Source organism: Gambusia affinis, linkage group LG06, assembly GCF_019740435.1.
Source record: "Gambusia affinis linkage group LG06, SWU_Gaff_1.0, whole genome shotgun sequence".
Lineage (NCBI taxonomy): Eukaryota > Metazoa > Chordata > Actinopteri > Cyprinodontiformes > Poeciliidae > Gambusia > Gambusia affinis.
Genome location: NC_057873.1, coordinates 16,729,139 through 16,749,025, shown reverse-complemented (window position 1 = coordinate 16,749,025; position 19,887 = coordinate 16,729,139). Strand labels below are relative to the sequence as shown.

Genomic DNA, 19,887 nt, shown 5'->3' with positions numbered 1-19,887 from the left:
AATGTGATTTAAAGGACTTAATTATGGAAATGTACAGTCTTAATATTGTGCATAAAAACAAACAGAACAAGTGAAGATTGTCTACCTTGTTGACCTCCACATTGTCACCTTCCTTTAGCTTAATGGGGTCTATCTCACATGTTTTGTTGGAGTCACAAATCTATGAAGAGGTAGCGGAAAAATTATCAACACTCACTCCAGTCACTGAACATAGAGGAGTCAGACAACATTTTTATAAAAAGATAACGAAAATATCTTGAAGTCAAAGGACAGAAATTAGAGTACTAACAAACCCTTTCCAAACGTGGCATTAACATCGGTCATCCGATCATGTCAAGTCGGTGTGGAGTTTCTCAAGACAAATTGAGGACATTTCCTTAGATCACCTGCTTAGGTGTCCTGCTACACTTGTGTCTAAAGTAGTTTAGCAGTTTGAAGAAAATTTGACACAATGGAGGACACAGACCTTTGTAAGTCTGAGTAGAACAGAGATCCAGGATACCAAATGAAATGATTTTATGTTCTACATTTTAACTTTTTGGAAACATTCTCAATAAAAAAGTTGTCACAATTAGGTATTTTATTGATCAGTGGCTATCAAAGTGTTATATGAATGAACAGTTGTTCCCCATGGTGATGGAGAAAAGTGTAAGTGAGCAGGGGTTGAAATAGTTTTCAAACAAAAGCTTAGTCTCTACATCTTTTGGCAGCTTTATCTTAATGCACCAAACAAAACTAGAGGAAATCATTCGATGGAAGCCACAAATTGTTTGTCCCGTTTTTGACAAGGGTGGATGTAGCAACGTGTGAAACCTCAACCCACTAATGACGTTTGTACAGAGGCAGGTTTGACACAGAAAGGCAGCTGTGAAAAGGATTTTCATGTCCCCAAACATTGTGGGTTTATAATTACTCAATGAGCGCCTGATTCTGTGAGTTTCTGTCTTATTCATACCTCATCAATAACCGGCTTCAATGTAACAGCCAAGTAACTCTTTCCCACGATCTTCATCATGTCGTCAATGCAGCGAGTTGCCAGTGAGTTGCCTCGGAATATAGTGTTAGCCTCCCTGTAAACAAAGATTATTAGATAAACAAGTGCTACAGTTTCTCTCAGAAAAATGTCCCAATGCGACATAATGACACCTTGCACATGATTACGCAACTCCCAATAAATGAAATCAAAAGTAAAGCTGACACAGAAATTCCAGCTTTAATGTCAGTTTTATTTTCTGTGGTGCTTCCCGTTTCATATTTGTCTGTGGTTACATTATTATCGCAAATAAAACAGAAACTAACTTTAAGACTTCTATCCATCTGCATTCACAGCACTACGGAACAACATCGGATGTGTCACTGAGCACTCTGCGGGGGTGAATACTCACTGAGTGTTGTCCAGCTCCAGAGCCGCCACAGCAGAGACGAAAGGCACAAAACGGCTGTGGTAGAGCAGCAGCCGGACCATGGGCAGAGCGGCCTCGTATCGCTCTCTGAAGATGTCCCCCAAGATGTGTGCTGCTGATGCCGAGATGGGCTGAGGGAGAACAAAAAGCACATCAACAAAAAAACTGAGAAGGTAAAAAGAAAGAAAAAAGAAAACAAAAACAAAACTGAAAGTGGGCTTAAAAGGGTGGCTGGGAGGGTCAAAAAGATGGATGAAAGTGAAAGAGAAGGGAAACAATAAGTGACCAGCAATTATTTTCCAAATACAGCATTGACCACTGGTTCGGGTTCAGCTGTGGCGTTACCTTCACATCGGGGGATTTGAGCAGCAAGTTGCAGAGAGGTGTGTAGCAGGTAGAGGGCAGCACCGTGTCTTCAATGTAAGTGAGCTTCAAACGCAGTTGTCCCAAATCATCAGACTTGGACTTGCTGCCTGTCCCTTTAGGCTGGAGGAGATACCTGAACGAGCACAGCAAAAGAGAGGGGACAAATTACAGGTGTGTACGGGAAAAATAAATCTATTTTACTAAAAAAAACAACCCGGTATAATTTAATTCGATCTTTTCCTCTTTATAGACAATAGGTAAAGATTGGAGAGAGAATTTTCCAGATACTGAAACCTCAGCAAGGAATACAACCTCTAAAGATGTAATTTCCAATGCAATATACACGAAGCTACGTAAAGAACAAAATGTTTCCTTTAACCTGAGGAAACTGTTCAGAGAAGAAAAAATTATTTAACTAGTTAGAGTGGAGAAGAAAATCTCAAATCCCAAGCTTTTCAACTGTCAGATCAACTTTAATCTGAAGCCACACTACCCCAATTTAAAATGGTAAAAACCACAAAAACGTAAGGTTTTAATTAAGATACACATACTGAGGAATCAGAAATAGTGACTCAAGATCTCAAAAGCTTTAAAGAACCCCAAAGTCCTCCCAATTAATTTAGGAGTCAACATCCAACCTTTATCTTTCATCAGGTAATTCATAAACTACTTTTTCTATTTCAGACGTGCTTCACACAATCTCATGCTTATATGTTTGTACCAGTCAGGTGTTTCAGGGCCAGATGACCTCAGATGTTGATAAAAGTTTTAGTGATCATTCATAAACTCTGCAACTGTTTTTAATAAAACTGTTGAGAAGCTTTTGCAAGGCGAGCTTCTGCTTTAAGTAGGTTAAGAAAAAAAACTGCCTGTATCGCTGCAGCACACTGATTCATTCAGTAGTCACATGTTGGGGTAAATAAAATAAAAAAACAAAAACAAAAAAACATTATCAGCTGGAGCTAATAAACTACATGGATCACAGAACACAGATACTTCATTTGATGTTATTTCACATAATAAAATGTTAATTTTTAATGCAACATGGACCATGAGGTAACACAGGACATGAGGTAATGCCACCATGCAACGAGCCACCCACACACTACACTTGCAGGCTTCATGTACCAACAGATTGCTATCTGGCATAATCCCATATCACCTACTCCGACGCAAAGCTGGGCCACATCCACACAAAGGAAAAACTGCTGAACACAGAAATCTGGGGAGGTTCTTCTAGTCACCTTGTATCGGCTGTGAAAACTTGGCAGAACATGCTGTCCTGATAGATGTGTAATGCAGACTTTTAATAAAATACCAGTAAACCAGCAAAAAGGCTCAACTTAACTTTATAGACCTTAGGCAGTGAACTTGAAAGGGAGGGTCTGACTTCCAGCACTTCAATCAAATAGGACTTTATGCGCTCAAGGGCAGTTTTAAGGTGCAAAAAGAGCAAGTAGCCTGGCGTGCAGCATGCGCTTTAATCTGGCTCAGTACCAATTCAACCAAACTGCTGTTTTACCAAGGAGGTAGATTCAAAGTGACTAATAACATTCCTATATAGTTCATTGCAGCCATTTCTTGACATCTTTTAGCTTCAGTGTCTTGCAGCACTTATGTGCAGTAGTAGTGCATGATTGTGAAACAAAGACTTTTCTTTTTAAAAATAAAAAATACGAACAACCCCTTTTTTGCAATATTCTAAAGCCAGTTTAGGGTGCAATTTTCTGAAATTGCCTAAATAGTAAAAGGAGGATTTTGAGCTTTGTTCATGCAGATGAAATATAATAACAAAAAATTACGAATAAGAAAATAATCTGCCTTTCTAGCCAAATCGGTCATACCCTAATCTCAGACACAGCCAAGAGCACCATAGTAAGGAGCTGCAGACAATACATATATACTGTAACATGAAGAACTAATAAGTAATCAGTCAGTAATATCTCATCTTAACGCCAACATGCAGAAGCATTATCAGCGGTTCCTCTCCCTTCACCCCCACCAGTTTTTCAGAAAATTGTTTTTAAGCTCAACTTAAAAACCAGGAATTACAACTCAGCAGATACTCTGTTAAAATGCACTTCCTTTAAAAGGAGCAATGACAAAACTGGCTATTTTTACGTTAAGGCTGTTCATGGGCATTGTTGGCAGCTGCTGAATGTAACTAATAGCTACTTGGAATATAAATTTCTTTTAAAATGAAGTAATCAGCAAAGTAACAGTTAAATTTTAAAAGATTAATCAGTAATCAGATTACTTTTCAACTTTGCTATCGAGTATGTTGTAGAACCACAAAGCTGGAGGATTAGGAAAATGACAGCATTTTTTTCCCACGGCTGGTCCTTACCAGGCTTTGTGGATGTGGTCGCTCTGAAGGATCTTGACAGGAACTCTCGTTTCTCCGAGAAACACATCCTGGGCCAGATTTTCATTGTTCCACAGATCCACTCTGCAAGGAAAGATGATGTAAACATTGCGCTTTTCATCTGTGAATGTTAAACTGCTGTTCGTCAAGCCTGACACAACACACACCAGTGTGGTCAACATCACACAAACATAAGCCACGCGATACAAGTACAGCAAGAGGGACTCCAAAGAACATGTCACTACTGAGTGGGTTGCTTACCTCCTCTGTGCACAGGAACTAAAACAATGCCAGTGCAATAACGCCACCTCAAATTCAAACCTCAAAACCATGCATGAGTGTTTACCTTTTAACCTGTCTACTCTTACCAGTGAGCTACGACTCCATTGTGATGGAGGCCCCACCTTTCTTAGCAGAAGACAAGGCTCTCTATCAGCAGTCAGAACACACCGCGGCTAAGTTAACATTTTTGATCCAAAGGTCTAGAGAAGCATGACTAAGGGGAAACAGAGCAGATGCATGGTGCACATAAAATAAAACTCACCTGATCTCAAGCTTTTCAATGTCCTCCTCCTCCACAGGGAACTGTGATTTTCTGGAGTAGCTGCTGGACCGTGTCACCTGAGGACAAATATGTAGAGGCTTTATCCGTATGTTTATTCAAAAATATAGGTATGCATGTTATAAATCTATCATAAGAACGATTGAGTAAAAACAATCATGTATAATTCACCTCAAAAAAAAAGGTTTCCTCAAAATATGGGTTGCTGGTTTTCTTCTTTACTTTTGTTTTCTTTTGGTCTGATCTAAGGACATAAAATGGAAATAAATTAATTTCACACAAGTGGTCAAGGAATGTTTACATTTTGAAAACAATATGAAAATCTAAGTGAAACTGCTCTTCAGGTAATAGTGCAAAAATGTGTCCTAGTGTGTCAAAATTTTGCGAACAAAATTTGACAAAGAATGTGTTCAGGGCATCACCTGTCCATGCCAGAAACAGACAAGCACATCTGTTTTTATTGTATGATGTTAAACCTGAAGAGCTCTCTTTCTTTATAGATGTTTACTTCAATATTGCCATATATTTTACATGAAGCTGAGTTCAAGTTAACTGAAAGAAACAGTTGTCACCATTTAGTTTGTAACATTTTCATAACAAAAATATCTCTAAGCTTTGGAAGTTTGCTCTGACATCTGGCCAGCTGGGGCACAGTTTGGTCTACAATGACTAAAATGTTTTGAAATATTTTGGACTTGTGCAAAACAGTCACCTTTGTAAATATACATTACCCTTAGACACAAGATTTAGCTTGATATTTCATTTAAAGCTCATGCTTTCTCACACTGTACAATACATATATTTGCAGAGTTGGGTATCATCAAATTGATCTCAATGCTCACACTGACAGTAATTTTAGTTGATAGAATGCTAAACCTTACACTGATTTAGATAAACATAAAACTAAACTATTCTTTACTTGCTGCACAGACTGTGCCATTAGAACCTTACAAATGTTCTCCGTTTTCCTGCAACTGTATTTGTGATTTTTTTTCTGTTTAAAATCAGTGCAGGAAAAAAAATAGCCGCCATCAGGCATTGGTTTCTGCTTGCTGCATGATCTCAAAAATCAAGGTATCTACCAACCCCTGTAACTTTATGTGAACAGTTAAAACTATATTTAAACAAGGAGCTCAACTGCTGGGGAAAATAAAAATCGGTTCTGCAGTTCTTATACAGTGCAATAGTAAAGTATTTGCCAAACAATGAGGACAACCTGTATTTACAGCAGAGACATAGGTCAAGCACAGCTAGCTAACTTTGTCAGGTGTTGTGGTATATACAACACTGTCTTTAAATTGATGCATATCTTGCAGCCATGTTTATTTGGGACAACAATATCCAATTTTTAAGAGTTCAAGCTAATTATTTAGCAAAAAGAATGATTGACAACTAAGACACTGCAAAATATAAGGTTGTTATTACACGGCAAACTATGCAAAAACACAAAAAATAAAACATAAAATAAGTAGATTTGTCCAAAGCTAATAAATCAGAGGTTTTACATTGTATTAGATAATATCCACCCCATCTTAAATTAAAAAAAGATGCTTCTTTAAGAAATGTAAATCCTGTCTAAATGTGGTGGGAACAGCTTAGTTGCCTTATCTGTGTGTGGCATTAGCAGAGTTACCTGGCAGGTCCAACAAGAGACACGGTGGCGTATGGGTCACAGTTCTGGCCGCTGATCAAAGGCAGTTCTTTGCACTCAATTATTCTGCAGCAGTTTAAAAACAAATGGAGAGACAAACATGTATTTGTGAGCAAAACATCTTTAGGACACTCTGCTTCATGTACAATGTTTATTGAAACATTAGTTTCAATAAACATCTGTTTATCGAAACTAATGTTTCAGAAGACCTTGATTTTTAACAACAGAAAAAGAACTGCACTAACATGCTATACAACATAAATATTATACACTTAAGGCTGAAATTGTTTATACACCCAACATATTTAGGCCAGTTTAAATCTTAGATTCAGCTAAAAAGTATGTTTGTAATAAAAAAAAATAAATTAGATGGCACCGCTCAATAGATAAAACTATGTGAAAAGGAGTAGGACTTAAAATTCCAAATTATAACTCTGAAAAAAGTCTAAGCAAAAACCTTCATTGGCGTCATCGCAATCACAACACTACATGTCATGTCATGACATTATAAAAAAAAAAAATATCTTAATGAGCTCCTAGTCTTTGAGGTTGGAAGACCTCCAAGTCATCTCCCTAACCTTTAGCTTCATCAACAGATTCAAGTCAGGACTCTGGCTAAAATATTAATATTACCTCCAGCCAAAAAAAAACATGTTGGTAAAAACACAAGGGCTACTTTTAGCCTAAATCTGCAAGGAGAATGAAAATTATTTAGGTTAACTATACATTTAAATGGCAACTGGCGTTTGCTTTTCACACATCAAGAATCATTTCAGGTTTGAACAAAAATACAGTGAGCACTTGAGACTGAAGTTGCTCCTTATTTGCGCACACAATCTTGGCCAATAAAGTTAGTTCTGAAAATTAAATTATTTTCTACTTTGACAGAAACTGGGCTTAACTTAAATTCTGCATAACAATAAATGTGTATAGTAAACTAATGAATGACAAAAAAAAGAAAAAAAAAGAAAGGTAACCACATTACGTCAAAATATTCGTCATTCACACCTAAAGCTGACGCATTTTGGTCGCCTCATCAGTGTACAGTATTAATACACGTGGTACAAAATAGATCAATAAACCTAAAACATGCCCGTGTTTTTTGGGTTTTTTTTTTTTTTTTTGCAGCCTTCAATTACAAGGAGTGCTTTGCCCTCATGTTCGGCTGTAGTCACACAGGGACCATTGCTTTTTTTTTCACAAGTGTTTCAGGTGACAACAAACAGACACTGTCGGCACCCTAAACAGGATGTGGCTGCTAAGCAGGGGCCACCAGAGAGTAAGAATGAATTCAGCCCATCCCTAAGTGAGGCCAGAGGGACGGGTAAAGCAGCTGAATGTCAGGATGTTTGTCTGTGATCTTCCAGGGTGTCATGACGATATTCCCTTCAGCCCCCCTTGCATGTCGTAACCGATCACCTTGCGGAGGAACAGGAAGGCTGGAGGTGTGCACCTGAACTGCTCAGATCTCTATATCGGCATAATGTCTGATTAAGCGGATGTAGGACACCAGAAGCGCGCTTTGCTCAGAGCATATGCGTCAATGGTGAGAGCTGACAGTGAGCTGTGTGACAGTTTAAGCAAACAATCTGAGTGACACGGTGAATGACGGCTGAGAAAAAAAAAAAAAAAAAGCCACAGTGGTTGCAGTGTGAAAAGCACAGACTTCCTGTTCAGATGCCATCACTTCCTCCTCATTACAGAGCTCTTAAGTATGAATGGGGGAGTGGGGCTGCAACATACGTAAACAGCAAACATCCGTGACATCTGCACATCTATGCGAGTTCTTGATGTGCTTGACCTAACCAATCAGTGAGGCGTTTTCTTTCCTCTTTTTGCTATCCTCCCATCATGTTACGTGCCTAGAAATAAGCTGATCTCTGCGACGACAAACTGATGCAAAATGGAAGTACGGCTAACCCATACATGCTGACACACATCAAATATGAGACAAGCCACCAAGAACGGTAAATGATATACTCTTATCAGGTCAACTTTTTTTTATTTTTTACAAGCGCTTTCCTCACAAGCCTCTGACCTATAAAAACAGACAACTGCGATTTGCATGTGGCACAGACAGTGCGCAAGTTATAGTTTTCTTGACTGAAATAATTTGACTACATGCAGCCACAGCAGTGCACAAGAGAAAAGGTCTTTGTATTTTTAGTGTGTACCTTCTAGTAAGTTTTATCTTTGCTAAAAGATCTTTGAAAACTTGAAACATCTCCATGTTACAAGCATAAACTTCAGCGTATTCTTTTGGAATTTCATGTCAATGAAAGTGAGAAATTGAAATAGTTCATAAAATTCTTTTGCCAGAATCTGAAAAATGTCCATTTGTATTCCTCCCCTTAACCACTCGAAATAAGATCTTGTGAAACCAACTTTCATCAAACGTCACGCCAGTAGTGAATGGTGTTCTTGTGATTTTTATCAAAGTAGAAATCCATCTGATCTGTGAAGGCCTGAGATGTGTATTTTAGTTGAGAACATTGCTGAACAAACAGCATCATGATACCAAGAAACAGCAGACAGCTCGGTAAGAACGCTTAAGAGAAGCTTAAATCAGGCTCACAAAAACTGCAGTGCAGTTCACAAATTTAGCCTTTAGAGAAGAAAGCACTGAAAGTCCGAACTTCAGTATGTGGATTGCCACTGGTGGAGGGATTCTGCAGAACAAAAAAAGGGGCATGTGGAATAAGGTACACTGATAAATGGGACGAAAAATCTAACTTGTTGGTCTACATACCAAATACTATGTGTGATGGAAAACTAAACCTGGCATAACACCTACAACACACTATCCACAACAACAATACATGGTGGTGGTAGCTTCATTCTGTGGGAATGCTTTCTTCAAACACATTAAATCTACCTAAGTGGACCTGAAATGTCTCATATGAAAGCATATTTGTATGTTAGAATGGTCCAGTCAAAGTCAAGAGTTCAATAAAAGACTAAGACAAGATTTGACTTAAACTATTTTGCAAAGAGTAGGCAAATTTTTCAGCCTCCAGATGTGCAAATCTTAAGACGTACACCCAATGATTTCAAGCTGCAAATACAGTCACAAGTGGATCCACCAAGTATTGACTCAGAGTCTGAATACAAATGCAGCTTGAAATAAATGTTTAAATAAATGGAAAAAAAAAATAGGTAAAACTTGTGCATAATTTTCTTAACAGCTTACAGTATTAAATGTTAATTGTATAAAATCCCCAAATAAGCCACTGAAGCTTGTAGAATGGTAATATATAAAAAGGTCAAGGGATGTAAATACTATTTATGATACAAATTTATTACATGTCAGCAGCATTTCATTATTAGTTAGAAATTTTGCAAAAGCAGACACACAGGTCTGAGTCTGAGAAACTCCATGCGATACAAATAACTTTTATAATCTTTTCCTACTGTGGTGCTGATCACTTTAAATTAAAGTTTTTGAAAACTACTTCGAACACGCCGAAGCAGCGCGAGTTTCAAGGACTCTCTTAATACTGAATTTTAAACTAGAGCGCAGATAACCTACTTAGTTTCTGAGACCTTGATTAATAAAAACCACCCGAGAAATCAAATTTCCTGTGGTTTCCAAAATTTTGCCCCTTTTTTATAATATCAGTCTTTTTTGAAACCTTTTAAAACATACATTCCATATTTTTGCTTTAGACTAAAAATCAGTTCTAGTAAAACTTCCTAATGCAAAGCGAGCAGATGAATTTGCTGCTGTGCTGCGATTCTCAGCTAGTGGCACAAATTAATTCAGTGCTAAAGGAAATTTAAAAATTCAGCCTTAGCTTGAATAACTTGCAAAATTTAACAGCTCATGAGACAAACGTGTTTTTTGTTTTTTTTTTTGGTTTATTTTTATCTGAATACCATTAGTAGCATCGAGGAAAAGTTGGGACTCACTTGACAAGTAAGTGTTGACCAGTGGAGCCGTGATCTGTGATCACTTCATTCAGTCGCATCTCCAGGTGAACTTTACCCTGTTGAAGAAACGCGAGTTGTATTCAATCAAACTTAATATTTATGCATGAAATCTTAGGTTGACATGGAAACACGATAAAAACAAGGTCACAGCAAGACATACACACATATGCTGTACATGTTGTTTGCACTGAATTACACCCATTATGTTAAACTGCTCTGTGTTGCCATGTGGCAAATTGGTTTTTTACGTTTGAGAAATTGGGGTAAAATGTGCAACAAAAACCATAATAGATGTGCCATCACTCAAAAAGATCTTTACAGGGTCGGATGTGGTGAAGGCTGCAGGTCTCGCCTTCGGAAGTGTCAGAGAGATAGAAAGAGCTAAACAAGACGCCCACACACTTGGACTCTTGTCTCTGCAATTCAGCACTTGGCTGACAAGGCAAGTACTTCTTTCAGATGCAAGATACAAGATAGGCCTTTAAGCCAAGATAACTGCTCTAAAAAAAAAAAAAAAAGATCAAATAAGCTGAAAGAGTCGCTAAATTATTTCATTTCAAGTACTGAATATGATTATGAAATTTATAGTGTTTGAAAAGATTACAGTTTTTCCTTTTTTTTCTGACCAGCAGGTTTACAGGCTACATGCAAAGCTGTTCTGGTTTGGCTAGAAACCAAAACCAGAACAGCATTGCATCAACACCTCCATTTCTCACTGATGTAACTTTGCTGTGGAAAGTGTCTACTTGTGAGTGAATCAGTATTGCAGTACATCCCCAGAATAGACCGGCGTGGGCTAATGGCAGCTAGAGTCAACACAGTAGCTACAGTAAAAACAGCAGAGGATTAGTATTAAGGGCATACTTTTACTTCCAACAACACACCACAAAACTATGGGTTTGGTTAGCATGCATTTTCACATAGCAAAGTTACCGGATGCTCAGGTGCTACAGATGGGTTACCAGAAGTACTGGTTGCCGGGTACCTTTTTTTTTTTTTTTTTTTTAACCCAAATAAGAGCTTCAAAGAGGCTAGTGTTAATGCAAAATGTGTAAGATCTGTTGGTGTGCGACCAAATTGTTAGAGATACATGAATATTTCTTAAGATGACACAAAACCTGTTCAACCGTAGCAGCTGTATAATCTGTGCAGAAATAGTTCTTTGCTCTGGGATTTCAGAGAATTATTTCAAGCAAGAAACCAACCTAGTATCCCAAAAACTGGAGTGAAAGACTGTACAGATCAAGAAATAAATTGGGATAACTGGAGAAAGGTTTTGCACACTGATGATAAGTTTATAACTTAACAATATAGTTGCAACAAAAATATTGATAAATTAAACCATTAGAATACTTCTTGTCAAAAGTGGAATCCAGCTGCTCTGAACTTTATTTAATTTGAAGGAGTCCTGCAAAAAACCCTGGGTATGAAGGGGGCTGCTTTAAGACCGAATAATATTATTCAAGGCTCTTATTTTGAAGGAAGAATTTATTGAGCTCTGCTGTTGTGTTAGCATATTATGTTCGTCTAGCAAGATTCTGGGGACTTGGCAAAAATAAAAATGTTGACAGAGGAAGACAAGATATTAATGATTCATAAACTTTGTGAAAGAATCCCGACTGCCTAACCATTGGCTGATAATGACACTTCAGTTAAAGCTGCTGTAAAACCAAAAGGCTATTTCACATTTGTTAATGACCCTGGACTGGATTCGTCATCTCTAGCTCAAAACCTAAAAGACTTATCTCTGTCAGGTTTGAACAATGTAATGTGATGTGATTCGCAAAACATTTATTCTATTAGGAAAAATACAAAAAATTTGGGACTCTTAATTTCCTCTCAAATACTTCCAAAATCTAATTTCTTCCCTGTGAAAACAGCAATTTCCATCAGCCAGTCTCATGAGATTGATGTATATTTACAGTCCTACTTATCTGCTTAAACCAAAGCTGCGCTGTAAAACCAGAACTAGGGATGCACCAATATGTAAATTTGGGCCAATATTGGCATTTGATATTAACATTGCTGCCAATAACTAGCATATGATCAACTTCTTGAACTCTGTCAGGTGGCACTAAATGTTTTACAGCTTTTTTTTTTTTTTACTGTCGCAGTGTTTCAGCTTTAAATGTCACATCTTTGTTACTTCCTGCGGATGCTTACAGTAATGTAAATAGGGATGTTGGGATATGAAAATTTTGCCTTGTCATTATTGTGCACAAATTTATTGTTGTTTTCAAAAATACCAACTTTGAATTTGAACTTATTGTTTGTCACTGTTCATATGTACAGTGACATGAAAGAACCCTTTTGTAAGAAAGGATTAAACATTTTCAACAGGTATTGTTTCTGACATTGTATAAATGATGATTTTTTTTATATTTACTGATAATTGTATTTACTTTACTTTGTTCACAGTCATATTACAGCAGTACAACTATTGCATATCTGATTTACATCTAAAAGACATGTGCCTAGAAAATGATATTTCAATGTTCCAAGGACATTTTCTTTATAGAAAAGATCTCTTTTTTAAAAAAAAGGGAAAAGAAATAACTTGATGATATATTAAATCTATTTATTTGATAGAAGTATTCTTTATATTGTCAAACAACCCCAACAAACGAGCCACCAGTTCAAAAAGTGTTGCTTTTACTGTTAAGAGTTTCAATAGCTGCTACATGCCCAATGAACAAATATATATCAACAGCCCATCACTCATTAATCCAGCAGGCCCTAATTTCTAGTTTTGCCTTTTACATTTTCAAACAACCAACAAGCACAGAAAACTGCTAAAAAATCTCAACATAATTTGTTAAAACTAAACTTTGGTAAGAAACACACATTAGAATATCTACAAAGAAAAAGAAAAATACCTGAACTTCTGTGTTTGGATCTACAGGCTGGAGGTTAAACCAATCGTCCTTTCCACTATATTTACATAGATCATCCTTCCGGATTGACACTTTGCCTGGAAAATAAAACAGCACAATGTGAAACCACAACAGATCTACTCGAGACAGCCCAGTTTCATCTCTGGATCATGAATTTGACTTACCAACAGGTAGGTCCCTTTGGAAAACGCCCTTGGCATAAACATAAAAGGATAAAAACTGAAATGGCCGCGGGATCTCAAAGAAGAAATCTTCACCATAAAAAGGGCTGTAAACAAGGGAAGAAAGAATCATTATGTTTTCATAAATGAAAAATAAAAAAACAACAACTTGTTGACGGAACAAACTACACGATGACCTCATTATAACCTTAAAAGTTTAGACCTCTATTACAGACATGCTATGACCACTTTCCAAACAGACATTTTTCTGTCCAGTACGGGTCTGAGCACACGATGCTAAAAGAAGACAAAACACATTGACCAGTCAATGAATGAAACCAAGTAAGCTAAAACCACCGAGAAAGAGTTTTAGTAGATGATGCATGTAAGTGATTTCATGTAATCCTACACTGAAAATGCATTTTGTAACAGATCTGTTATGTTTCAGCAATTACACAATGACTGGTATCACATAGGGAAAAGAATGTAACAAATAATTACCCAGTGATGCCATTTCTGAGATTACATTTTCTGTCACAATTTAAAGTCACAGAAATGTTGCATCACAGTTATGAACATGGCGTCTGTTAATGTGGAAAACTGAAAAGTGTGAGCAGACGGTGGACATCACAGGGTGCCCTTATGACTCATCAGGGATGTAGGAAATGCTCTTCAGATCATGGATTTAAATGTGACTAAAAAAACCTTTAAGCACCTTTTCTCTGCCTTGAGGTTAATAGTGCATAAATATTTTGCATTAAAAATTCCTAATAATTTGTGTAAAAGCACTCCTTAAACATAGAAAAATTAAAAAGATTAAAACAAGCTAATAGGAAGGAAATTATAGAAAATACAAAGAAAAAAACCCATTGCAAAATTATGTATTTCTTCATGTAGAAAACATGAAGTTTACTCACTTGATTTCAGTACTTGAACATTATTGATCATATTTACAGAATTAGTTCATAGACATTCACCAGATTAAGATCAAAACATTAAAATATCTTTAAAAAGTCGTGAGACATGTTCTCTTAGTTAAGTGTGTGCCGGGTTAGTTTTTGTTTTTTCTTTAAAGCTAATAATTTTATTTATTTACGGATTAGTTATGATTTATCCAACTGCAAACCTGTTTAAATCACAGAAACTAGAATTATTTAAAAAAAGAACTTTCCAAAAAAAAAAAAAAAAAAAAGTTTTTGTATCAACTTCTTGCAATTCTTAAAACTTCTGTCTTTATCCATCTTTGTCTTCTTACCATTTTAGAGGTTTGTTTATTTTAGTTTTGTTATTTTAGCAGTTTACTGCATGTCTGGTTGTGTGTGTTTTTAAAGTATTTTGGTATCTCAAGTTGTTTTAGTGGTGTTCTGGTGTAAAAACTAAAACTAACATATAAAATTTATAATTTCACAGACATAAATGACAGACAGCATAATTTTAATGTTTATGCTTTCTATATAGCACTTTGATCCTGTGTGTTAATGTAGAGTATTTCATACTAAAGATGCTCATTGCGCTTTTATAGTTGCTCTTTTATAAAATGAAGTAAAGAAAACTTTACTTTATTTGAAGTTAAAACAATGAACTAATAAATTTAATCTATTACAAAGAAAAATGCTGGGAAGTGAGAAAGAAAAACAAACATTAACAAAACACAAAATCCACTTTTTTTTCCTCGTAGCAGGTGGGTAAAGATCATCTCTGCTTTGTTCAGAAATGACTGGCAAAAGGTGTCCAAAAAAAAATTTAAATGACTGCAATTAAAAAACAGTTTTGTCCAAAAAAATGAAATTAAATATCCTACCGACTAGTATTTATGGATACCTAAACTTACTTCAAATTTCCTTCTCATAAAGAGAAATATACTCAGGTTTAAAAAAAATAAGGATAGGTATAGAAAAATGTAGCTCATAGGTGCTCTTCATGATTTTCCTTCACAATTTAAACATGTTGCACAGAGAGAAATATCTTGCTTGACACTTCGACAGCAGGCTTGGCCGGCGCATCCAGCGTACACCCACGCATCCTCCTCAAATATCACACAGAAATATGCACCTGTGACCCACCCCCTTCCCGCTCTGCACACACTCAAAAATACACCCACTAAACTGCATTTTCCTCTGTTGTCATCCTGGTCTCTAAACAATGTAAAAACTCTACCTACAGGCCTCCGTTGGTGGCTGTTTAAACATGCCTACTTTATCCTCAGGATTAGCTCATTCTCAAGCTTCCAGATAACCTTTGGATCAGACACAAGGAGCACATAAAACTGAAATGAGTCGAGCAAAATTCAAGAAGATAAGGCCAAAACACGGTTGATTATCTAATTCTGCTGAACAGTAGCTAGGGTAGAAGAGTGTGTCACAGAGAGAAGGACAGAGAACAGAGAAGAGCGTGGGAGGACGTACTTCCTCAGAGACGGTAAAATCATTCTGAACGGTACCAAAACAGGACCAATAAAAAAAAATAAAAATGTGTGGAGAAAAGAGTGTTGTGAAATACCATGAAAGATGGGCTAATGTTGATACAGTGATGCACGATGATTTAAGAAAACCTTAATGAAATGATGTGTGAATTAAGGAAGTCTTAATTCACACCTCATCACAGTTTTCCACACCTTTCACTGAACTTCTTGTGATTATTGGATAAGATTATGTCAATCTAAATAAATAAAACTACTTCTCAAGCATACAAACGGGCTAAAAAAAAAAAGAAAAAAAGAAAAGAACACCTGATTTAAAAGAAACAAAAACAATTTTTTTAAGACCTTTTCGATTTTCTGAACTTGACTAGTAGCCCGTGTATGGTTATTTAAGAAAAAAAATAAAGTAGGTACAACAAATATTTTTAAGATTTAGAGGAATTTTTTTATGCCTTTGTTTTGTTATATGTATTTTTACTCAGCCTGATATTGTAGCACCAATGGATATTTTAATATTTAATTTTAAGAAATTTACAGTTTACCAAAAACATTATTCTATCAAAAACAAAACTGATTCAATGGTGAAAAAACACACACACAATCATCCCCTCTTTTTTAAACCCCCCCAAAAATTATATATATATATATATATTAGTACAACCACCACAAAACATAAAAATATCACCTAATCTACAAGAACAAAACAACTGATATCTAGCTGTAAAGACATGATACCTTAATTAACTAGTGTTTACACTAAGCAGTTTCAACCTTACAAATGATTCACAACTCATTTCATTTCAGAGAATTACTCTTCAGGAGAAAATGACACAAACACCCTGGACTCAGATCTTTTGCCTCAGTACAAACAAGTAGATGTTTGGATCTTTTAGCCAGCATCACTTCTGATAAATGGGCTGTAAAGAGCAATGTGTTGGTGTTTCACTTTCAGTGACCCCACGGTGGGTGTGTCTCACATATTGCAAAACACTTTTACATTGTCATGTTTCAAAATTATCCACACTTACTTACTGTGGCACACAATTGTTTAATTTAAATTTGCGAGAGTTTTAATTAGTGTGTTATGATTCTGTACTTTCAGCAGTTATTAGCAAATAGATGGAACAAGATCATAAAACATATGAATAAAGTGAAAAAACCTCAAGAAAGCATAAATTCTGTGCAAATCATCACAATAAAAATACATACAAAAAACACACCTGCACAACTCCCAATTACTGCAATTACCCAATACATGATAAATAATTAGCATTTATTAAAGTCAGCAAAGGCTAATATATTTTTTTGTGTGTATGTTTTCTAGGCCTGAGCCAGTTAGAGGGATAAAGTAGAGAGATTTTAATAAGCTTAAATTTAAAAACTGCTCCAATGTTTTCTTATCCTGTTTCTACAACTTAACATCTTTAATTGAGAGTAAATACAAAATGCCAACGCAAGAGAAGATTTTTTCTCAGGCGTATGGATTGCAAAATCCCACCTCCTCTAAATGTTGCTACTCACTGAGAGGAGGCTACTACACTTTCTCTTTAACAAGAAAGATGTTCAGGTCATAAAAAGCTACACAGTCACGGAGAGGAAACTAAAGAAAAGTATGTCAACAACATTTTAAAGCTACAGACTGCAAACTATAAGCGGCAAAGCTGTTAAGCAGCTAAATGCAGGCTGGCTCCCAGAGCAGGCAGCTGAACTAATTAAACTGCTAAAATCAGCTCGTTAGACACATGTTATTAGAAATACCTGAATGATAAACAAAAAGATGCAATATTATGATCGGCTTTTGTAAGCTAAGAGCCAAGATTGCTCTTTCAAGACAATCTTAGTAGTTCAGTATGGCTCTCTTTGCAAAAAATGCCAGCCTGTCCCAGGGTTCAACATAACCAGTAGAAATAATTGCTAGCTTTTTGTTTTAAAATTAAACTAATTACATCACGTTTTACATTTTTGATTTTTGTCTGCAATTGTGCTTACGTGATGCTTTTGTCAAACACTTTGGTGCGAAACACTTCCTCCTGGTCCAAGCTTATGGTGCAAAATGTACAGAGATCCTTTAGTCGATTTGGACCTGAAACTGGACCTAGGTTCTTGGCTTCACCTGCAAAACAAACGGGAGAGAACCTTTATCATCCAAGCAATGGGAAACAGAAACAACATGTCTGAGACCATCTGAGAACTTTCAGCAAGATTTTCTTATTGCGGTGGATTAGTGGTGATCCTGAAGCAAGACAAAATAAAGATTTGATTCTAGCCCTTTCTAAATAAAAGGTACAAAGAATATGTTCTGACATTGACAAAAAAAAAAAAAAAAAAAGAGGCGGTTGATTTTTATCTGAATCCCTCTCTTCACAACTATACCACTTTAAAAACGCTACTTTGATGTTCAACATCCTCATGTTCATTTGGGGCCAGGAGCCCTTGGCAAACGTTGGGGCAAACTGCAGAGCGGATGTAGCTGAAGTAGACTCGACGCTCATATGTGGTTAAAAACACGAAACATTGACTTCCTCAGCATAACCAATGGCGACAGAACAGCGCTGATTCACAAATGACAAACACCTTTGTAACACGCACCACTTCCAAACTTTGCAGACAGACGCAGATTAAATGCCTCGGGGTTGGAAGCAACACATAAATACACAGAACCAGTGCCGGACAAGCTGAATTTGTGCTGTCAGAACACTCCTGTTGTGAGACATGACAGATTTAGACAGCAGGATTAAAAGGTAGTGAGACTCTAAATTAGTCCTCTGGCTTTGAAAAGGTATCCTAAGTCCAGGTGTAGCCCGTGTTAAGAAAAGCCACAGATGAGATCAGCTTTTAGCAGACTAATAATAACAGAACAAGGCTAAACTTAGGAATAGTGAGTAAAATCGGGTCAATGTGCTTATATCAGGATGTCCCAGAGGGCGAAAAGTAACTATGCACATAGCTACGCAAGAAGCAGAGTGGCGCAAAAACTCTGCAGTCATCTGCTTTCTGTGACAATATTTTCACAAACTGAAATCTCTGATCTGAGGGGCAGAAAGGAAACTATGGTATAACAGGTCTCTTTATCTACTTAAGTGTGAAAATGAATAAGCACCCATCTTCATAGAGTACCATCTCCATTGATGTATACATGCTTAAAGGAAAAAGGACCAAATGTGAACGAGGAAGAATGGAGTTTCGCAAGACAGCAGTGAGTTACATGCCATGATAGTTCCTCAATTTTGTTCTGCTTAGTGTTTTCTCATTAATTCATAGTAGTGAAACTAACATTTGCCTTTCTATTGTAGGCCTATGCATTAGACGCTTGCACCTCTTTACCTTTCACCTCAATTCTGAGGGGTCTACTCCGACCATATAAGGACATTTACTTATAAAGCAAAATGTCTTCAAAACGTAGTTTAAACTATGATTTCTTTTATTTACTGATGGCGCTGAGCTTTTGACTTAATTATAATAAATAATCGTAAACACTGATATAAAACAGCTAATGGAAATTTGTATATAATCAGATTTTTTGATGAGGGCTATCAAATCAGCAGGAAAAAAAACAACAAAACAATTGCAACATTAAAAACCAGTATCTCACATGAATCTCAAAATGTGTAGGCTCCAAAACGTTAGCAGTAAAGAAAAATAAACTATTTAGATACAAAAAAAAAAAAAGCATTCATACACACAATGACATGAGAGGGAATCGACCTGCCTAAGTTTATTCATGAGTTTAGTGAGTTATTTTTTTTAACATGACCTTTTGCTGTACTTTAATGACATATTCTTACCAAATCTACTGTAAACATAAGTATTTTGTTTATGCTTAAATTATGCTAAATAATGGTGAAGTCCAATTTAAACCCTTCAACTTTAATATCCCCAGATAACAGAGTAAATAACAGGAAATTCTGCAAATCCATTCAAACGTAGTTAGCAGAAATTGCAGCAGTTGCATATAAATCTCAATCCATCATCGAATTCTGTGCCTTTTAATGATTTTTTCATTAATATATATGTATTGTAGCATTAATTTCTATTTATATTATCCCCAAACAATACGTGTGATCATGTCAAAATAATAAAGCGCAGCATTAAAGACAGAGGGTTGTACTGTATGATGACAAGATGACACACACAAA

At 36.3% G+C, this 19,887-nt stretch overlaps 1 protein-coding gene across 1 annotated transcript in view; it reads right to left on the bottom strand.

Annotated features, from left to right (window-relative positions):
- The window catches only part of rasa2 (RAS p21 protein activator 2), a 28,370-nt gene that overhangs the window by 7,452 nt on the left and 1,031 nt on the right, over positions 1–19,887 (bottom strand). The window contains exons 2-13 of the mRNA XM_044118647.1: positions 17,741–17,864; positions 13,336–13,439; positions 13,154–13,248; positions 10,257–10,333; positions 6,330–6,413; positions 4,868–4,940; positions 4,679–4,755; positions 4,117–4,218; positions 1,749–1,902; positions 1,386–1,534; positions 956–1,070; positions 86–160 (exon numbers count right to left, since the gene is read on the bottom strand). Coding sequence (XP_043974582.1) covers positions 86–160; positions 956–1,070; positions 1,386–1,534; positions 1,749–1,902; positions 4,117–4,218; positions 4,679–4,755; positions 4,868–4,940; positions 6,330–6,413; positions 10,257–10,333; positions 13,154–13,248; positions 13,336–13,439; positions 17,741–17,864 — 1,229 coding nt within the window. The remainder of the gene's footprint in view (positions 1–85; positions 161–955; positions 1,071–1,385; positions 1,535–1,748; positions 1,903–4,116; positions 4,219–4,678; positions 4,756–4,867; positions 4,941–6,329; positions 6,414–10,256; positions 10,334–13,153; positions 13,249–13,335; positions 13,440–17,740; positions 17,865–19,887) is intronic.